This window comes from Brachyhypopomus gauderio, chromosome 13 (genome assembly GCF_052324685.1).
Source record: "Brachyhypopomus gauderio isolate BG-103 chromosome 13, BGAUD_0.2, whole genome shotgun sequence".
In the NCBI taxonomy this organism is placed as follows: domain Eukaryota; kingdom Metazoa; phylum Chordata; class Actinopteri; order Gymnotiformes; family Hypopomidae; genus Brachyhypopomus; species Brachyhypopomus gauderio.
Genome location: NC_135223.1, coordinates 23461737 through 23479059, shown reverse-complemented (window position 1 = coordinate 23479059; position 17323 = coordinate 23461737). Strand labels below are relative to the sequence as shown.

The 17323-nt window shown below is 41.3% G+C and overlaps 2 protein-coding genes across 3 annotated transcripts; both read right to left on the bottom strand.

The window, feature by feature from the left end:
• Window positions 1-308: 308 nt before the first annotated feature.
• On the bottom strand, window positions 309-7892 carry pks1 (polyketide synthase 1). The gene is made up of 6 exons (XM_076970665.1): window positions 7774-7892; window positions 7547-7700; window positions 6909-7069; window positions 6602-6805; window positions 5922-6103; window positions 309-5830 (listed from the first exon to the last, which is right to left on the bottom strand). The coding sequence occupies exons 1-6, from the start codon at window positions 7820-7822 to the stop codon at window positions 329-331; spliced, it is 6252 nt and encodes a 2083-aa protein (XP_076826780.1). The 5' UTR covers window positions 7823-7892; the 3' UTR covers window positions 309-328.
• A 633-nt stretch (window positions 7893-8525) lies between these two features.
• yme1l1a (YME1-like 1a) lies at window positions 8526-17244 on the bottom strand. 2 transcript variants are annotated; one of them, XM_076971842.1, is made up of 18 exons: window positions 17068-17243; window positions 16020-16160; window positions 15372-15543; window positions 14828-14929; window positions 14348-14457; window positions 14080-14227; window positions 13678-13761; window positions 13158-13331; window positions 12679-12831; window positions 12367-12499; window positions 12109-12171; window positions 11821-11933; window positions 11571-11726; window positions 11082-11233; window positions 10823-10949; window positions 10657-10730; window positions 9804-9890; window positions 8526-9713 (listed from the first exon to the last, which is right to left on the bottom strand). In XM_076971842.1, exons 1-18 carry the CDS (start codon window positions 17098-17100, stop codon window positions 9570-9572), a joined length of 2166 nt encoding a protein of 721 aa, XP_076827957.1. In that variant the 5' UTR covers window positions 17101-17243; the 3' UTR covers window positions 8526-9569. The 2 variants fall into 2 exon arrangements, 1 of the variants encoding a protein (XP_076827957.1); XR_013120749.1 differs by lacking the exons at window positions 8526-9713; window positions 9804-9890 and adding an exon at window positions 9907-10444 and having other exon boundaries at window positions 10595-10730; window positions 17068-17244.
• Window positions 17245-17323: the final 79 nt, after the last annotated feature.

Below are 17323 nucleotides of genomic sequence, written 5' to 3'. Positions count from 1 at the left end.
GTTGAGTTTCCACCTTAAGGATTTTCGTGCATAACAAGCACCAGTACTTGAACGAAATGAATAATAAAAAAAAACGTCAGATTTAACAGAATTACTAATGCTATTTTATTACTTCTACAGGGCATACCACTGCAGTTGTTTGTTACACGAAAGTCTTCAACAGTATGGAGCATTTCTCTTCAAGACAGTTCAGCTAAAAAATAATTAAAAAGTAATTCTCAACATACATTTATTCATGACTCCAAATCCTCATGTTCAATCTTGTAGAAGTTACCATACCTAAAAATATTAATTATTAAAAAAATGGAGAAATAGAAAAAAAAACAATTTACAAATATGTATCATTTTTATACCCATTATTAGCTTCTTTGAGATGTTTAATAAGTGAGGACAGAGTGCTGTTAGGATCAAGTAAAGCAACAAGTGGAACGTTCACACCAGTCTCTTGAAACATTTGATTCTGCATCGTCATGGCCAACATTGAATCAATTCCTACTGAAGCAAGGACAGTTTCGTCTTCAACGTCATCAGCAGCTACATTGCAAATATCACTTAGAATGCCTCTTACATAGTCATCTAACGAAGACTGTAGCTCTTTCATGGGCCCATATATCACTTTGTTTTCAAGTTCTCTCTCAACTAAAGTGGTCAGTCGAACTTTTAGGGAGGCATTTTGGGAAAGAACATTGTTCCTCAAGTTTCTGTAATTGAATTTGCAAATGACCTGCTGAGGCTTATTTGCCAATAAACATTGCTTTAGAGCTTCATGAATTTCTGGTAGTTCCATGATCATGAGTCCTTTGGCTTCTAAGAATTTTTGAAAACCTTCTTTGTTTAGTAGAAGGCCAAGGTTAAGTGGTCCCCAATTGATAGACTGACCAGCAAGTCCAAGGTTACGCCGGTAGTGACACAAAGTGTCTAGAAAGGAATTGGCTGCAGCATAATTGGCCTGAGAAGCATTGCCAATGAAAGAGGAGATGGATGAATAACACACAAAGTAATCAATGTGGCTGTTCAGAGTAGCAAAGTGCAGGTTCAACGCCCCACTGACTTTGGGCCGCAAGACCTTTTCGAAGAGAGACTTGTCGAGTGTTTCAAGCAGACCATCATGCAGCACTGCAGCACTGTGGAACACTCCTTTGATTGGACAAGACGGAAACTTTTGTCCAATGACTGCGAATGCTTCCACCACCTGTTCTGAGACAGACACATCACACTGGAGGGTGATAAGTTTTAATCCATATCTCTTTTGGAGGCTGCTAATTTGTAGCTGCGTCTCCGTGGATGGCACACTTCTAGAGAGCGTGACAATGCACCTTCCACCCCAATGTGAAATGAACTTCACTGTTTCAAGTCCCAAACCCGACAGACCACCTGAAATTATGTACACACTAGTCTTTGTGAAGAGCTGCTTGGGTTGGGGTTGTAAACAGATATGAGAGGTGTCTGCTACAGATCCACTGTTATGCAGAACAATTAAGGATACTGTTTTGGTATTGAAATAAGACTCAACATCTGTTGTCTCGCAAGTCATTATTTCAGGTGGGGTGACCTGGTAGGTGTTGCTGCGTAAGGATAAACATGTGTTGTCCAACTGCATTAATCTTAGCCATTTGTATATCTGAGCTCTGTGTGTTCTCAGACGTGACTTCTGGAAAATGGTACACAACTTCAGAAAGTGAAAGCACACATTCTCATTCAAAACAAAGCCTGATGGAGAGAATTTTGACCCCTCCTCCAAAACAAGAAAAGTATGCTTTGCTCTGGCAATATTACCCAGCTGTGCCAAACAGGATCGATCATAAGGAGGTATAAGGACAAAAACAGGACACTGGTTTAAACTTCGGATGAGACCACTTGTTTCCGTCTCTGTGAAAATGTTCCATCCTGATTTCTTTGCTGTGAACATTAACACCTTTACCAGAGCTGAATCTGTAACTGTAGAAAAAATACACATGACTGTGTTTGGCTTGGCCTTTGGTAGAGCATTGCACAATATCTCCCAAGCAAGTACAAAGTAAGAGACACAGGGAATGTTTTCCATAAACTGAAGTCTCTTCGTTTTGTAGCAAGCATCCTCTGGAAGGATGATTTTGGAGGTTGCAACACTGGGATAACAAGAGACAATGTGGTCTCCCACTTTCAGTTTTCTAACATCCTGTCCCACAGCTGTGACAGTGCCACTAAAGTCAAGTGCTAAAAGCTTGTGGTTCTGGGATGTGTATTTGTCCCAGTATAACGTCTGACCGAAGTTAAGGTTAGAGATACTGACAGGAAAGTAGTCTGGAGAATGCACACATATTTTACAGAGCTGCACCTGTACATATTTTCCTTCAGTGAGATCAACTACACTAGTTGTTATGGCTGATAAACATGTCATTCTGTAGGGGTTGGCTGTCTGCAGTGTGACATGCTCAGATGGGAAAGAGTCTATTCCTCCTGTTAATAAGTTAATGGGTGTACGTGCTATCACTGTGGATTGAATTTGTCCTTTACTTATTGTGACCTCTGGGTATTCATTGCTTTTATAAGAGCCAATTACAGAAGCCAGTGCCTGTATGTCCTCATTTGACACTGTGGCAAGGTCTATCAGCTGAAGAGAGAGTTCTGACAACTCGGCGGCACAAGCCCTTGTTAAGCCAGACAGTACAAATCCTGGACTAATGTGATCAACGGTACTCTCAGACGATCTGTAAGTTATAACATGCACAGTGTGCAAATGTTTGCAATTCCTCAAGGTCAGAACAACTTGACGAAAAAGATCACAAATGTCAACCAAGTGTTCAAGAACGGTCTGGGTTTTAAGGTGACTCAGATTTTTAAAGTTCCAGATAAACAAGACTTTCTCCGTGTCTGCTGTGCTTTGATCACACTGCAACAACAAATCTGAAGCATGCAAAGTAGACCTTAGGTCAACAGGAGAGAAAAACACTGATGATGGGTGCAAGTATGGCTTCAAAGCAGTAGTGATACCTAAAGAATCCTCAAAGACAACAGCTTTGGGTTTGTTGTAAATCTTGGTATTGGCAGGGGCAGTTCGTCTTTCATTATGAAAGAAACATGATTCTGTAATTTTCATGCTGTCTACTAGAAATGTAATTCTGACACGCTTCAGTTCAATCAAAGTATGTCCTTTTGTATCTGAAAAACAACCACACACCTCAAAGTATTCTGGCATCTCCTGGGTCACTCTCATATAAATGACCATTTCTTTACACAGAGGTGCAACTATCACAATGCTGCCAACGGTAGTTGGAAACCCATGTCTGATAGTGCTGTTACTCAGTACTAAAACAGAACTCATCTGAAAAAATGAATCCAGTACAGCTGGGTGCACGCAGTACTCATAAAGCTGTCTCAACAATTCATCCGGGATCATCAAAGTGGTAACCGCTTCCTTAAATTCCTCTCCATAGTGGATGTCACCCAGCTGCCTGAAGGTAGGCCCATACTCAAAGCCTGCCTGGTTAAGAGTGTGATACACCTGTTCCCCTGCTATGACCAATGAGCATCTCTTGAAAATTGTGTCCAAGAGGATCGTTTGGTGCTCAGTCATGGCTGGTCCTCTTCTGCAAACAATGGAACCTGATGAATGCACTGCAGCTGAGGACTGTATCTGAAACAGAACCTCATCTTCAGATTGCTCAAGTTGCACCTCCAGAAGATGGGAGCCCTTGGTAAGAACGAGCAAGTTCTGAAAGTTGATAGTGAGCTGAAGTGAACTGAGAGGCATCTTTGGGATAACAGATACCGTGCCAGAAGCCAAGGCCAGTTCAACATACAAAGCGCCCGGAGCGATGACAATGCCATTGCTCTTGTGCTCCCAAAGATAGGGGGCGACGTCGGACGACAGACTGCATTTCAGCATTCCACTGTTACGCTTATGGAGATTTATTAATGGGTGTGGGCAGTGGGCCACCGCATCATTACCTTGTCTTACATCCTCAAAACGTGTCTCGTTCTTTAGACAATCAAACTGATACACTGGATAAGATGCTGGTAATGACTCAAACCCACTGTACAACTGGTCCCAGTCTACATTGACTCCTAGCTCAAAGAGCTTTGACACAGCAGTAAGTATAGTCTCATGATCTTTATCAGGCTGCACGGAGGAGAGGACCACCGTGTCATTTCCCAAAGTCTCCAAAATATTTCTCTGCAGAGCCCTTCTTGGACCAATCTCAACAAAGACTGTGTTTTTCTTTTTGTTTGCCACTACCCTCAATGCTTGTTCAAATGTAACTGCGTTTCGGATATTTCTTGCCCAGTAATCACCAGTTACAAAATCCCCTAAACAATAGGCCTTTCCAGTCACTGTGGAAACCAATTCGCAGTCCAATTTATGTTGCTTTAGAGACCCAATACTGTCCTTAATTTGACTTAGTATTGGATTCATCATATGGCTATGGTAGGCAGCAGGAACCTCTAAGACATGAAGGAACACATTCTTGCCCTTAAGTGAGGTCTTTAGTACTTGGTATACATTTTCAACAGCATCTTTTTCACCGGATAATACACATGAAAGCGGACTATTATAAGCAGCTAGACAAATCTTCCCAGCATACGATGGAAGAATTTTCAAAATGTCTGACACAGCTGCATTACCAACAACCAGCATCTTCCCTCCAGTCACTTTGGTCTGCAGAACACTCCGATAGTAGATCACCTTCACTGCGTCATTAAGAGACAACAGACCAGAGCAGTGAGCGGCAGCAACCTCTCCAACGGAGTGGCCGAGGACAGCAGCCGGCCTGACGCCCCAGTGCTTTAGCAGGTGAGCTGTGGCAACCTGAGTGGCAAAAAGGAGGGGCTGGACGATGTCTGGTTTTGAGAAATCATCATTGTCGAAGCCGGTTTCTATTTTTTGTAAGATGCTTATAGGTTTGTACTTTTGAAAGTAATTTTCTACCTCTCTCATTTTTTCCTGGAAAACAGGCTCCTCTTTCAGCAGCTGTTTGCACATGCCTCCGTAGGTAACTCCATTCCCACAGAAAACAAAAACTACCCTGGGGTCTGGTTTCACTGCAACGACCTTTTTGTTCGAGCCCGCTTTTAGCTGTTCTTCTAAATGTGAAAGCGATGTGGTAATAAATACCTTTCTGTATTTGTGTTTCGTGTGACTTCTTCTGCATGCAGATGTATAGAGGAGACCTTGTATGTCAGTTTTGTGGTCCGTCATAATCCTTTGCTGTGTGTCAGCGATACACAACTCAAGGGATTTACTTGAGGCAGCAGACAGTGGAAACAACTTTTTTGAACTGAGCTTGTATGAACTAGAGACTACAGCACATCTGTATTCTCTGACGATGGCATGTGCATTTGTGCCACCAAATCCAAAACTATTTATACCAGCCACCCTCCCCATGGAACTAGTGCAATGCCATCGCTCAGCTCTGGTGGGGATTTTTAGATTGAGAGCTTGGGCATCTATGCTAGAGCTTTCTTCTGAGTAGAACAGTGAAGGAACAATGGTTTGGTGCTTCATCATGAGGAGAACCTTAATGAGTCCTGCCACGCCCGCTGCAGATTCTGTGTGTCCAATGTTACTTTTAACAGAGCCGATGCAGAGTGGCCCTAAGTCTGCAGACCTCGCCTTGGCAATAACTTTGGAGATGCTACCTGCCTCTATTGGATCTCCCACTGACGTCCCAGTCCCGTGAGCCTCTATGTACTGCACGTCAGACAGGTAGGTCTCTGTGGAGTAGATGCCATGGAGAAGCTTCTCCTGCTGGACCATGGACGGCTTTGTGATTGGAGTGACAGTGTGGCCATCTTGGTTTACTGCAGTTTTGCATATGATGCCCCAAATGTGGTGAAAGTTCTCAAGAGCCTGGACAAAATGTTAAGACAGTAAAGGTAAAACCCATAAAACACTGAGTGAAATATGAATCAATGTAATGTATAAGTGAGAAAATACTTACTTTTTTAAAAGGTTTTAGCAGGACTATACCACAGCCTTCTCCTCTTCCATATCCATCTGCTGTACTGGAGAACGGTTTACTAATGCCTTCAGGTGAGATCATTTTTGCCTTGTTGAGGGCCACAAACACACGTGGCTCAAGAATACAACTGACACCTCCACAAAGTGCCATCTCACAATCACCTGAGAAAAGAAAATCAGTTAATCATGTAGCAAATTGAGATGATTATTCAGAATCTGCTAAAACATTTCAACAGGTCTCCCTCTGGGGATTAAATGGTTATATTCAAGTTTAGTGGCTATTTAGTTCGCTTCCATCTGTTAAATCATCCTTATACGCTGACCAAATAAAACAAACAAAAACATCATAAACAGTAAATCATTATATCGTGACTTCCAGAGTTTCAAGTAGTCTATAACTGGACCACCATGCATTAGTTCAAATCAGGACTCATACAGAGTAGCCCAGATAACAACTCTAGTAATCCACAAATCTGCCCTGTGCTGAAAAAATACTTGTTATTAAAAAGCCAGGACTCAAGAAAGTACACTTGAATACTGTTTGCACAAATATTTTATAAATATTATATAATCTGATTAAAAACACTGACAAAAAAAATTGTGAAGACCAATTGCCATTCCAAGTATGTTTATGTGCTTGTATGATGAAAAAGGCATTACCTTGTTTAATTGCCTGACATGCAGAGTGGAGTGCCACCAGAGAGGAGGAGCAGGCACTATCGATGGCAAATGAAGGCCCAGTGAGGTTGAAGGTGTAGGAGATCCTGTTGGCCGCTATACTCATGGCTGTCCCGGTTCCATTGTAATGGGTTATTGTGCCGGCACTGTTGTTCAGTAGTGTTTCATAGTCTCTGTTCATGAGTCCTGAAAAATAAGCATGTTGTTCTCAGTGCTTGACATAGACCTGCACGAAGTACACATAGTGAGAAATACACATTAAAAAACAACAAGACTGTGGTGTTGTTACCTATATAAACACCCGTTCTGGAGCCACTGATGTTTTCCATAGGAATCCCAGCATCTTCAAGGGCCCTATAGCAGCACTGCAGAAGGAGCTTCTGCTGAGGATCCATGACGTTTGCTTCAGTCTCAGAGATGCCAAAAAACTTGTGATCAAACTCATTGAACCTGGAGGAAAAACAAAAAGCAGATGATGTATTAAATCTAATTTTTGATCGTTTATATAATCGACCTGTGTTAACACAGCAAACAACCTATTGTTGTGAACGCTGAATCCATTATGGTCTCTAAGAAGCCCATGATAGGTTTTTGTTGTTTTGCCACCTTGAATTTGATTTCCATAAGTCTGGAAATGAAACAATTATCAGAAAGGTAAAGTGCTGACTGTCAGCTTTCCATTTAGGATATACATATCATTCCAAAATATAACGGACACTTTAAACTTTGACCTCATAGCCATACAGTTAGTCTACTCTCCCTTCAGTGGCCAAGCACTCAAAAAATATGCACATTATCTTTTATAGTTACTTTGAGTAATTTTTTTTTTTTTTGCAATGCAATAAAGAAGAAAATCATAAAATATTTCACATAAAGAAATATGATGAGATGATAATGAAAAAATAGCAAAAGAAATGAAACATTTACCCATCTATAAAAGCTGCTTTAGTGGTCTGTGTTTTTCCAAGGATTGTGTTGTCAGGATCATACCACTGTGACAAGTCAAATCTATCTTCAGGAATTTCTGTAGCACAGTTCTTCCCATCAAGAAGAACTTTCCAGAAACTGTCAAGGCCCTCACCTGTGAGGATGCCACACACATTATATATATATGCTATATATTATATGAAATGTTTGAAAATACTAAAACATACCTCCTGGGAAGTTGCAGCCAATGCCAACTACAGCGATATCTTCATCCATTTCGGTGCCCTCAGTCACTCCAGGAGAGGAAAATCACCACGTACCATAACCAGGTAAAACATTTTAAAACCGTACCAACTTTGAAACTTCTTCACACCCGGTGTTCTCCTTACAGATCAGAGTGCATCTACATCCAGCCAGGAATTTTAAGAGTCACTCCTTAACATCCCAAAGCTTTTAAGAAGGTTTTCATGGCTCAGAATCAAAGAAAAAAGTCTAAACAAAGGTCTTTTTCAAGACACAGGCATCATGTTGCATGTATAGTTTTCACATAACCCACAATTAAGAGATTTGAAACAAAAGCTAATAATTATATACCCAGGCAAAGATAAAAAGTCCACCTCAGTATAGATAATAGAGGCTTTATACTGACATGCACCACCGAGAAGAGAAACAATCAAGTACAGGATAGCAGCTTAACTGAAGACCTGAAGGCTAAGCTCAGTTTCAATCTGAATAGCTTTGATTTAAGCAAAACTAAAGTACTGTTTAAATTATCCCCTCCTTACTTTGAAAGGAGCAGCTTTAATTTAGACATACATCTTTTTTTTTTACAGAACAACTGGCCATCACTAAGTGCCCACAGTTCAATTATGGGCCATGCGACAGGGCCTTACTTTGAAGCAAAGCACTTGGAAGTAACAGTGGTTTTAATAGCATCATACAATTTGATAGAACTTGGTAAAATTGTGAACTTAGGGGGGAAAAGAATTCCAGTTTCTAGGATTTAAAAAACAATTTATTAGTCTTTGTCATCATCATGTTTAAGGAGCTAAATAAGTCTCGCTCCTGGTAAATCAAAGCCAGTCAACAGCACACAGTGCAGCCACAATAGCTCCTTATCCGCTCACACACTGGCCAATTAAAGGGCCAAATGAACTGTGAGATTGAACAGCACCATGACAAACTAGGCAACAAATAAATAGCACTGAAAAAAATCACTATTTTGTGCATCCAAGTACATATTTACCAATACTTCACACGGAGCAGATTCGATTGATGTTTTTTGGGAAATATAAGGTTTCTCTCCATGTTAACAACACTTAAGGGTTTGACATTAAACCAGTACTGTTGTTGTTACATTCTTGGCTGAATGTTATTTAGTACAATAAAGTATGTACTTCGAAATAAAGCTCTCTACACAGGCAGATGTAAAATTGGAGTTTAAATTACTGATTGCTCTCCCCCTTATAAATGATAAAGTCTTCATTTTGAAGGTATTCAAATACATCCCAGGACATTAACTGCTTCCACAAACCTTCTGTGTAGCCATATGACATTACGATTTGACTGAATAATCAAGTATGACATTTTATGGCTATTTCAAAGTACATTAAATTTCATTTGGTATGGAATGCATGTTGTGAGTCCCAGCGCAGGCAAAGGTCTTGAAGTGGATTCCTACTGTGTTCATATTCTCATTCCATATTCTCTCCTTCCTTTGGAGTTGAGCGCTTACGATTTGCCTCTTACCATTTTCACTGTGATCACAAGGACAGACAGAGTACACACGGAACTCTATAACCAAATTAGGTGAAAATAAATCGAAATAAGGGGGAAGACTCCATACAGCTTCTTGACAAAAAACCATTTTTGATGTCAATTTTCTCTCTCGAGATAAAAATGATCCAGATATTTGTTCACACTGTTTAATAAATGATGAAGGTCTAAGACCAAAAGGTCTTAATCCACGGATCATGTCTAAATGTAAAGAATTATGTCTTCTGCTCTCTTTGAGAAATCAGTCTCATCTAGGGTCCAGAGATTTGCCATCAAGGATCATTTGAATCTCTTTTGCATCCAGAGTCTCATAAGTCAGCAAAGCATCTGCCAGTTTCTTGTGCTCTCTACTGTACATCTTAAGGAGGTTCTTAGCACGCTCATATGAGTCCTGCAGGAGCAATTGTAGAAAATGAACATAATTAGATTTATAATCTTAAAGACCATGAGGAAAAAATGCCTGAGGTGAGGAAATAAGTACCTGCAGCAGGACCCGGACTTCCTGTTCAACAGCAGCTTGTGTCTCTGGGCTTTGTTTGGACAGGTCGGCATAGGTCATGACCCCGAGCTGGAGCAGGGAGAGAGAACATTAGGTTCCGATCCGTTACCTCTCACACACACACGCACGCACACACACGCGCGCACAGACACAGACATTGTATTCTGTATGAATGTCCATTCAGGCAGATTGTGCATTACAAATGTTAAATGTAAAGCTGCAGTATCTTAACAGTGGGAACTGTTTTAGCCTTCTTCTACATGAAGAAGGTTTGATTCAGAGGGCTTGGTCTGACACAATCACACAGAATCAAGATGAAGTCTAGATTTAACGTCAGGATTGTGAACACTATTATAGAACTCACAAAGGTTTCAAAATCATGCTTTAAAAGGTGCAATAACTTTTGATGAAAATATGCACATGTATGAAAACATGGGAAATGCTGTCAATTATGAATCACTGCTGTTATTATGAAATACGTTTTCGGAACCAGATGACAAATTAAAACTCATTAGAATGGTTTCATAAACCATTTTATAGAAGAATTGTTTTATAGAAGAATTGTTTGTCCTTGCAGGCTAATCACAGTCCTCACACCAACCTCACAGTCCTCTCACACCAACCTCACAGTCCTCTCACACCAACCTCACAGTCCCCTCACACCTACCTCACAGTCCTCTCACACCAACCTCAGTCCTCTCACACCAACCTCAGTCCTCTCACACCAACCTCACAGTCCTCTCACACCAACCTCACAGTCCTCTCACACCAACCTCACAGTCCTCCTCACACCAACCTCACAGTCCTCCTCACACAAACTTCATAGTCCTCATACCTTGTTACTCATTCCAAATCGTGTCACCATCATCTTTGCAATCTGCGTGGCTCCGTCAAAATCGCTCGACGCACCTTAAAACAATTATCCATATTTTAAAAGGTAACCTCAACAGAAATTAACCAACTTATCCTAAGAAATCAACACACTTGTACGTAAAGTTCACCTGTAGTGATATTCTCTCCCCCAAAGATGAGCTCCTCGGCCACTCGGCCACCCATGCTGACATCCATCTGGGCCAACAGCTGAGCACGAGTCTCACTCCACCGGTCACTTTCAGGAAGCATAGACACCTGGGTGAAGGTTATAATGCAGGTTAGCAAACTACCACTGTGCATATCAAAGTATATTTAGTGTGTGGTGTGATTTTTAATGGCTAATGAACTGTGTTTGCATGGCATGTGGTGGTAATTTCTGATAATTACATGACCAAGAGAGGCGCCACGGGGCATGATGGTGGCTTTATTGATAGGCATGGCGTCCTTGGTGTAAAATGCCACTATGGCATGACCAGATTCATGATAAGCTGTGATGGTCTTGTTCTTCTGGTCAATTTCCACACTCCTGCGTTCGGGACCTATTGAGAAACGCGTGACAAAAGTGTAGTTTGTAAAAGAAACACATGATCACGGTCTCCACCATGAGACCTGAGCACAGAACAAAGTCTCACCCATAAGAAACACATGATCACGGTCTCCACCATGAGACCTGAGCACAGAACAAGGTCTCACCCATAAGAAACACATGATCACGGTCTCCACCATGAGACCTGAGCACAGAACAAGGTCTCACCCATAAGAAACACATGATCATGGTCTCCACCATGAGACCTGAGCACAGAACAAGGTCTCACCCATAAGAAACACATGATCATGGTCTCCACCATGAGACCTGAGCACAGAACAAAGTCTCACCCATAAGGATCTTGTCCTTGGCAAACTCCAGATCTTTCAACGTCACCTCCTCCTTCCCATCTACAGCAGCTTTCAGTGCAGCCTGGTTCACCAAGTTCTCCAGCTCTGCTCCAGAGAAGCCCACAGTTCCCCTGGCTATGATCTCTGCATCCACAGCTAAAGGGGCACACACACGCACACATACACTTCTGTAAGTAATAATGAATGTGAAGTGAGACTATAAGATTCATTTTGAATGTGTATGATTCACCTGAGGCCACTTTGATTTTTTTCAAGTACCAGTTCAGGATCTCTGTACGCCCTTTCACGTCAGGTCTGGGAACTGTGACCTGCATGTCAAACCTGCCTGGTCTCACCAGAGCACTTAAGACACACACACACACACACACACACACACACACACACACTGTGCTCATTGTTTTCTTGGTGCATGAAGCAATATATTTTAAGGCCTTCAAATCAAAATCATGAGCATGAAAAACTCTCTTAACATCATTGTTTGAGACCCATGAAGAACTTATTCAAACGCCACACTTACTTGTCCAAAGCTTCAGCGAAGTTTGTTGCCCCAATAACAATGACCCCTTCATTTGGTTTAAACCTGAAATTGTCAAATAAACAAATACACAACATTGTACAGTATTTATCTTCATTTTCTGATGATGCAATATGCAAACATACCACACACACACACAGAATTGTACTATATAAATATACAAATGTACTATATAAATATACAACTATATATAAATATAAAATATACTATATGCAAATGTACAATGTATATTTTACTGACCCATCCATTTCAGCCAGAAGCTGGTTAATCGTCTGTCGTGAATATGGGTGCATAGGAGACTCAATCCTCTTTCCACCCACGCTGTCCAACTCGTCAATGAATATTACACAGGGGGCGTTAGCTTTTGCCTCTTCTGCAGAAAACCATAACCAAAAACAACACACGACCCAGCTGAGCTTCACTTGGGGAATCTACTGCACCACCACAGAACCGAAATAAAAATCACAGGACAAAGCTACGAAACATCTGCTACATATCCTGCAACCTCCACAGGCAGAGGGCGGCACCATTGTGAAAGACCTTCACACTCACTGAAGAGGTTCCTGATGCGGCTTGCTCCAACACCCACAAACATCTCATCAAACTCTGACCCCGACGCGTAGTAGAACGGCACGTCCGCTTCTCCTGCGACCGCCCGGGCAAGCAGAGTCTTGCCAGTCCCGGGGGGCCCCACCAGGAGTATACCTGCATTACAGAAAACCCACTCAGCCTACACATCTTTATTTTCAAACAATATAAGCACAAACACATTGCTTAGCCAAGAACCTTTGGGAAGAGGCATATTTTATCCAGAAGTATACCTTTGGGAAGAGGCATATTTTATCCAGAAGTATACCTTTGGGAAGAGGCATATTTTATCCAGAAGTATACCTTTGGGAAGAGGCATATTTTATCCAGAAGTATACCTTTGGGAAGAGGCATATTTTATCCAGAAGTATACCTTTGGGAAGAGGCATATTTTATCCAGAAGTATACCTTTGGGAAGAGGCATATTTTATCCAGAAGTATACCTTTGGGAAGCTTTCCACCAAGTGCAGTGAATTTCTGGGGATTCTTCAAGAACTCGACAACATCCTGAAGCTCGTTCTTGGCTTCTTCCACTCCTTTCACATGCTCAAACGTGACATTTTTCATCTGGACAGGATCCAGTGCAGAATCCAGGCCAGAAGTAGTTCGGAAACGGACTGTGAACAGATCAAGCCATTAGCCAAGCACTGTAAATACAGTCAGCAACACAAACTATTTTCACCACTTTAAATCTCATGCTGTATAATTGGAGCATTTTGAAATTTTTTGTCATTCCTACAAGTCAGATTTCACTGGCATTTCTTTTGCATTATATACATTAATGGTTCACTTCATATGTTTATAAGTGAGAAAAAGAAATACCAGTGAAATGTGACTGGTAGATTCACCATCTAAACAATGTATAATGAACTTTTAATGGTTAATGGTTTTCTGTGTAAATTAGCTTGAATGTGCTGTGTAACAAATAAAATAGGAAACCGGTATCAGAAAAGGAGCATTTACCAGAGAGAAATGGGGTTCTGGACAGACCATAGACACCAATGAGCAAGAGGACAAGCAGAACCAGACGGGTTCTCTTAACAGAATCTGTCAATAACACATTTCAATTATCTTCACTCATTCTTAGAACACAATACCTGTGCATGACACAGAGCTGGCTATTATACAAGTGCATAAACAGAACACTACCAAAACACATAACGTAATCTTGTTACCTTGTACTTGTGCAATGTGTAATGACAATAAAACTATGCTACTACTACACCAAAACATACACCTCTCGCTTCGCAATGGAAATTTTATGATGCCTCAATGCAAGATTGCAATTAAGCAATAGGGAGCAAGTTAGCAAATACAAACTAAATGATATATAATTGAGAAAAGACGGTCACAAAGGGTCCTTACCTTGTGTCCTCTGGATTAATGCTTGAGCCTTCATGAAGCCCTCAGTGAATCCAGTCTTAAAGGCATCCTGTAGGTTCTCTGGAAGATTCCTTTGCCTCCATAACTGGTCAAGACTCTCAACATCAGCCTTTTCCCTCATGAGGAGACCCTGAAAGAGAACAATGAACCAGCAACACCAGAGTAGAGATGAGGGACTAAATGCAGTCAACTGCTGAATTATCATTTGATGTGATGTTAGGTGCTGCCCCTCAGGAAGAGGTTTGCTAACCTTCATGAAGGCCGGAGTGAAGCCATCTGGTTCTGCTGGACTCTCATTGATAGGCCGCAGGCGTCTAGTCTTAGACCTCAGAGTCTTAAAACCTCTGCTCTGAACCCACACTTGCAGGAGCAAAATACATTTTCACGTAAATACATTGATGTGATGCCTATTGATTAAGACATACTGCCTGCTCTTCTAAACTTTACATAAAAATACAGGTATAAAGGTGTCAGGTATGACAAAGCTCTTGTTATATTACAAATTAAGAGCACAGCACTTTTATAAGCAAAAGCACTTGTTACTGAGGTCAGACAAAAGTAGGACACACTGACTGCTGTCAATAGCACAACAACAAGCAACAGCTTTTCGCAACAGTAAAAGGGCTTTTCTGAACATAGAGTATTAAACTCTGAAAGAGACAGTAGAGCACCACCACTGTCTCGTCACTTGAAGCAAGAAGCGGTGGTCATTTGATCATTTTATAAATACCCTGCAAGCGCTGAAGGTCAGAGCTGGCTTCCTGAAGAGGACTAAATGTGTGTCTGTAGAATACTGAAGACCCAAAGACTCCTGGTGTTCTGTGAGGGAAACCTATCAAAAAAAATCAGAGAGACTTTTTACTTTTATGCCAATACATAAAATTAACAATCTAGCACATTAGCAAAAAATGGCATTGCTGTTAGACTATGCGGTCAGGTTATACTTCTATTTATATTGATATTTATATTGGTCCATCTATTTATATTGGTATTTATATTGATACTTCTATTTATATTGGGTATTACCTAAAATGAAAGCAAAGGGCACATTCTTCTTATTTCATGTAGACACTCTGTGACTCAACACTGCACATCAAATATTATTCCTACACAAATAGTACTTTGTACACAAAAAATGTCTAGTAGCCTGTGCAAAATGTCCTGTCCATTATGGCTTTGTGTGTATCTAAGTAATAACTCATCCACAAATACAGCTTCCCTTTAAATAGATTTAAATGCCAATTGTAAAAATGCTCTGCCCTGCTGTACTTTACCATGTTTATTGTGGAAGAAGGAGCATGTGGAGATGTGAGATGTTTTCCATCTGGCGGAGGGACGGTGGCCCATGAGGTCCAAGTTCCCCTCGGGAGCTAGCGTGGGCCTCAGCCTAGCCAGCAGCTCGCTGACCGCACTCCCCCTCAGCTCGGACGGACCCAAGTCCTGGGGCTGCAAGAGAGGGCCAGTGCCAGTCAGGAACAGCCATAAGAACATGCATGTTACAGTCTCTCAATAGGCACTACTGCCGGTACTTCAAAAGTAAACACGCATAATATCCATCAGAACATAAATATGAAAAGGTTAGCACTGCAAAACTTGAGCTTGTATTATGATTCATGCATTATGAAGTGTTTTGCTGTAGTGTGCCCACCTCGAGTCATTCAGACATACAGCCCTACAGAGTGTAATTACAATAGTACTTTAACACCCCAGATACAGTTAAGCACGGTCTTTAAAAGCATCCAATATCAAAACCATGTAAGGCAGAAGATCTGCAGAATTTAAGCACCTGCTGGTGTTCATGACAGCCTCATGCATCAAACACCAACACTGCAGTCAGAGACTTTTATCTGGCATGTCGACAAAGGTTAAACGTCCTTTACATACACCTTAGATCCCATGTTTTCCATCACAGTTAAGCTCACCTGTGTTCCTGCTCCACTGAGGAGGTCATACTTTGATGAAAGGTCCTCCTGATGACTCTGAACTGAAGTAACAGCAGCACAGCTGACTGACGCTTTCAGGGAGCACACTGCATTCACCACATGGGTCAATGGCAGAGTTACCTACAGGACAAATTACACATGACAAAGTCATTAGACAAATGCTAAGAGTATGGCAAGCCCTAGATAAACTTTTTATCTGGATTTGTATCTACGTAAAAACGCACTCGAGCTTCTTAGCTGCATGTGGCTAATAAAACTAGAGTGAACACAGCAGGCTGTGGTCAGGGCTCCAACAGTCACGTTTCCCACTAGCAACACACCGCCAGCTCGGTTATCTATGGACACGACAGACGCGGGGTCGGCGCGTTTATGTAGCAAGACGCACAGACAATTTAGAAAACTTTTAAATAAGTCTGTAGACGTGCCATATATACATGAAGTCGGGTATATATGGATCTAGTCTAGAAACTTCCAGGTATAGCTTAAAGCTAGCTAGGCTAAAATAGGCTAAGCTAAAATAAGATGGGCTAAGCTAGGCTAAAATAGACTAGGCTAAGCTAAGCTAGGCTAAAATAAGATAAGCTAAGCTAAGCTAAAATAAGATATGCTAAGCTACGCTAAAATAAGATATGCTAAGCTATGCTAAAATAAGATATGTTAAACTAAGCTAGGCTAAAATAAGATAAGCTAAGCTAGGCTAATATAAGACAGGCTAAGCTACGCTAGGCTAAAATAAGCTAGGCTAAGCTAGCTAGCTAGCTAATACCGGGTAGCTAGGTAACCAGGAACCCGACATATGCTAAGTGGGAAGCGACTGGTCAGCTAATTCGATGCGATCTTGAGGTAGATCAGAGTTTATTTATTATTTCACAGGACTCATCAACGTTACGTCAACAGGTTACATTAGTTCGGTGCGTTTCACTGGACCCGACAACGACCAAAACCGCCTGATAACGGACGACGGTGTTAGCGGCTGTCTTACCGGTATTACATCATTCTTTAGGCACTTTTCACGAAAAAATCTTACCTGAGACTGAAAGGACGGGATTAAAAAAGACATTGTTTAAACTACTGTCTAGCTAGTTAACTCTTCTTAAAAGTTCGAGATCCATTCAATCTAGTGTGTTTTTATTTTCCCGTTGAACTGAGCTAGGTTAGCCGTGTTGTAGGTAGATGTCGCTGGATGTAAAAATAACTGCATGTGCGCCGCCTATTGGACTAACGCGGTACTGCACGTACTGATACAGTCCATGTCGATATATATCCAATATCAAATGATAAGG

Excerpts from the sequence above, each read along its gene's own strand:
- pks1 (XM_076970665.1), bottom strand. The coding sequence starts at position 7,822 with ATGGATGAAGATATCGCTGTAGTTGGCATTGGCTGCAACTTCCCAGGA. Across the intron at positions 7,701-7,773 it reads TGGCTGCAACTTCCCAGGAG|GTGAGGGCCTTGACAGTTTC; the intron begins GTATGTTTTAGT and ends GCATCCTCACAG. Across the intron at positions 5,831-5,921 it reads TGCTAAAACCTTTTAAAAAA|GCTCTTGAGAACTTTCACCA; the intron begins GTAAGTATTTTC and ends CATTTTGTCCAG.
- yme1l1a (XM_076971842.1), bottom strand. The coding sequence starts at position 17,100 with ATGTCTTTTTTAATCCCGTCCTTTCAGTCTCAG. Across the intron at positions 14,930-15,371 it reads CTTCTTCCACAATAAACATG|GTTTCCCTCACAGAACACCA; the intron begins GTAAAGTACAGC and ends TTTTTTTGATAG. Across the intron at positions 14,458-14,827 it reads TGACCTTCAGCGCTTGCAGG|TGTGGGTTCAGAGCAGAGGT; the intron begins GTATTTATAAAA and ends TGCTCCTGCAAG.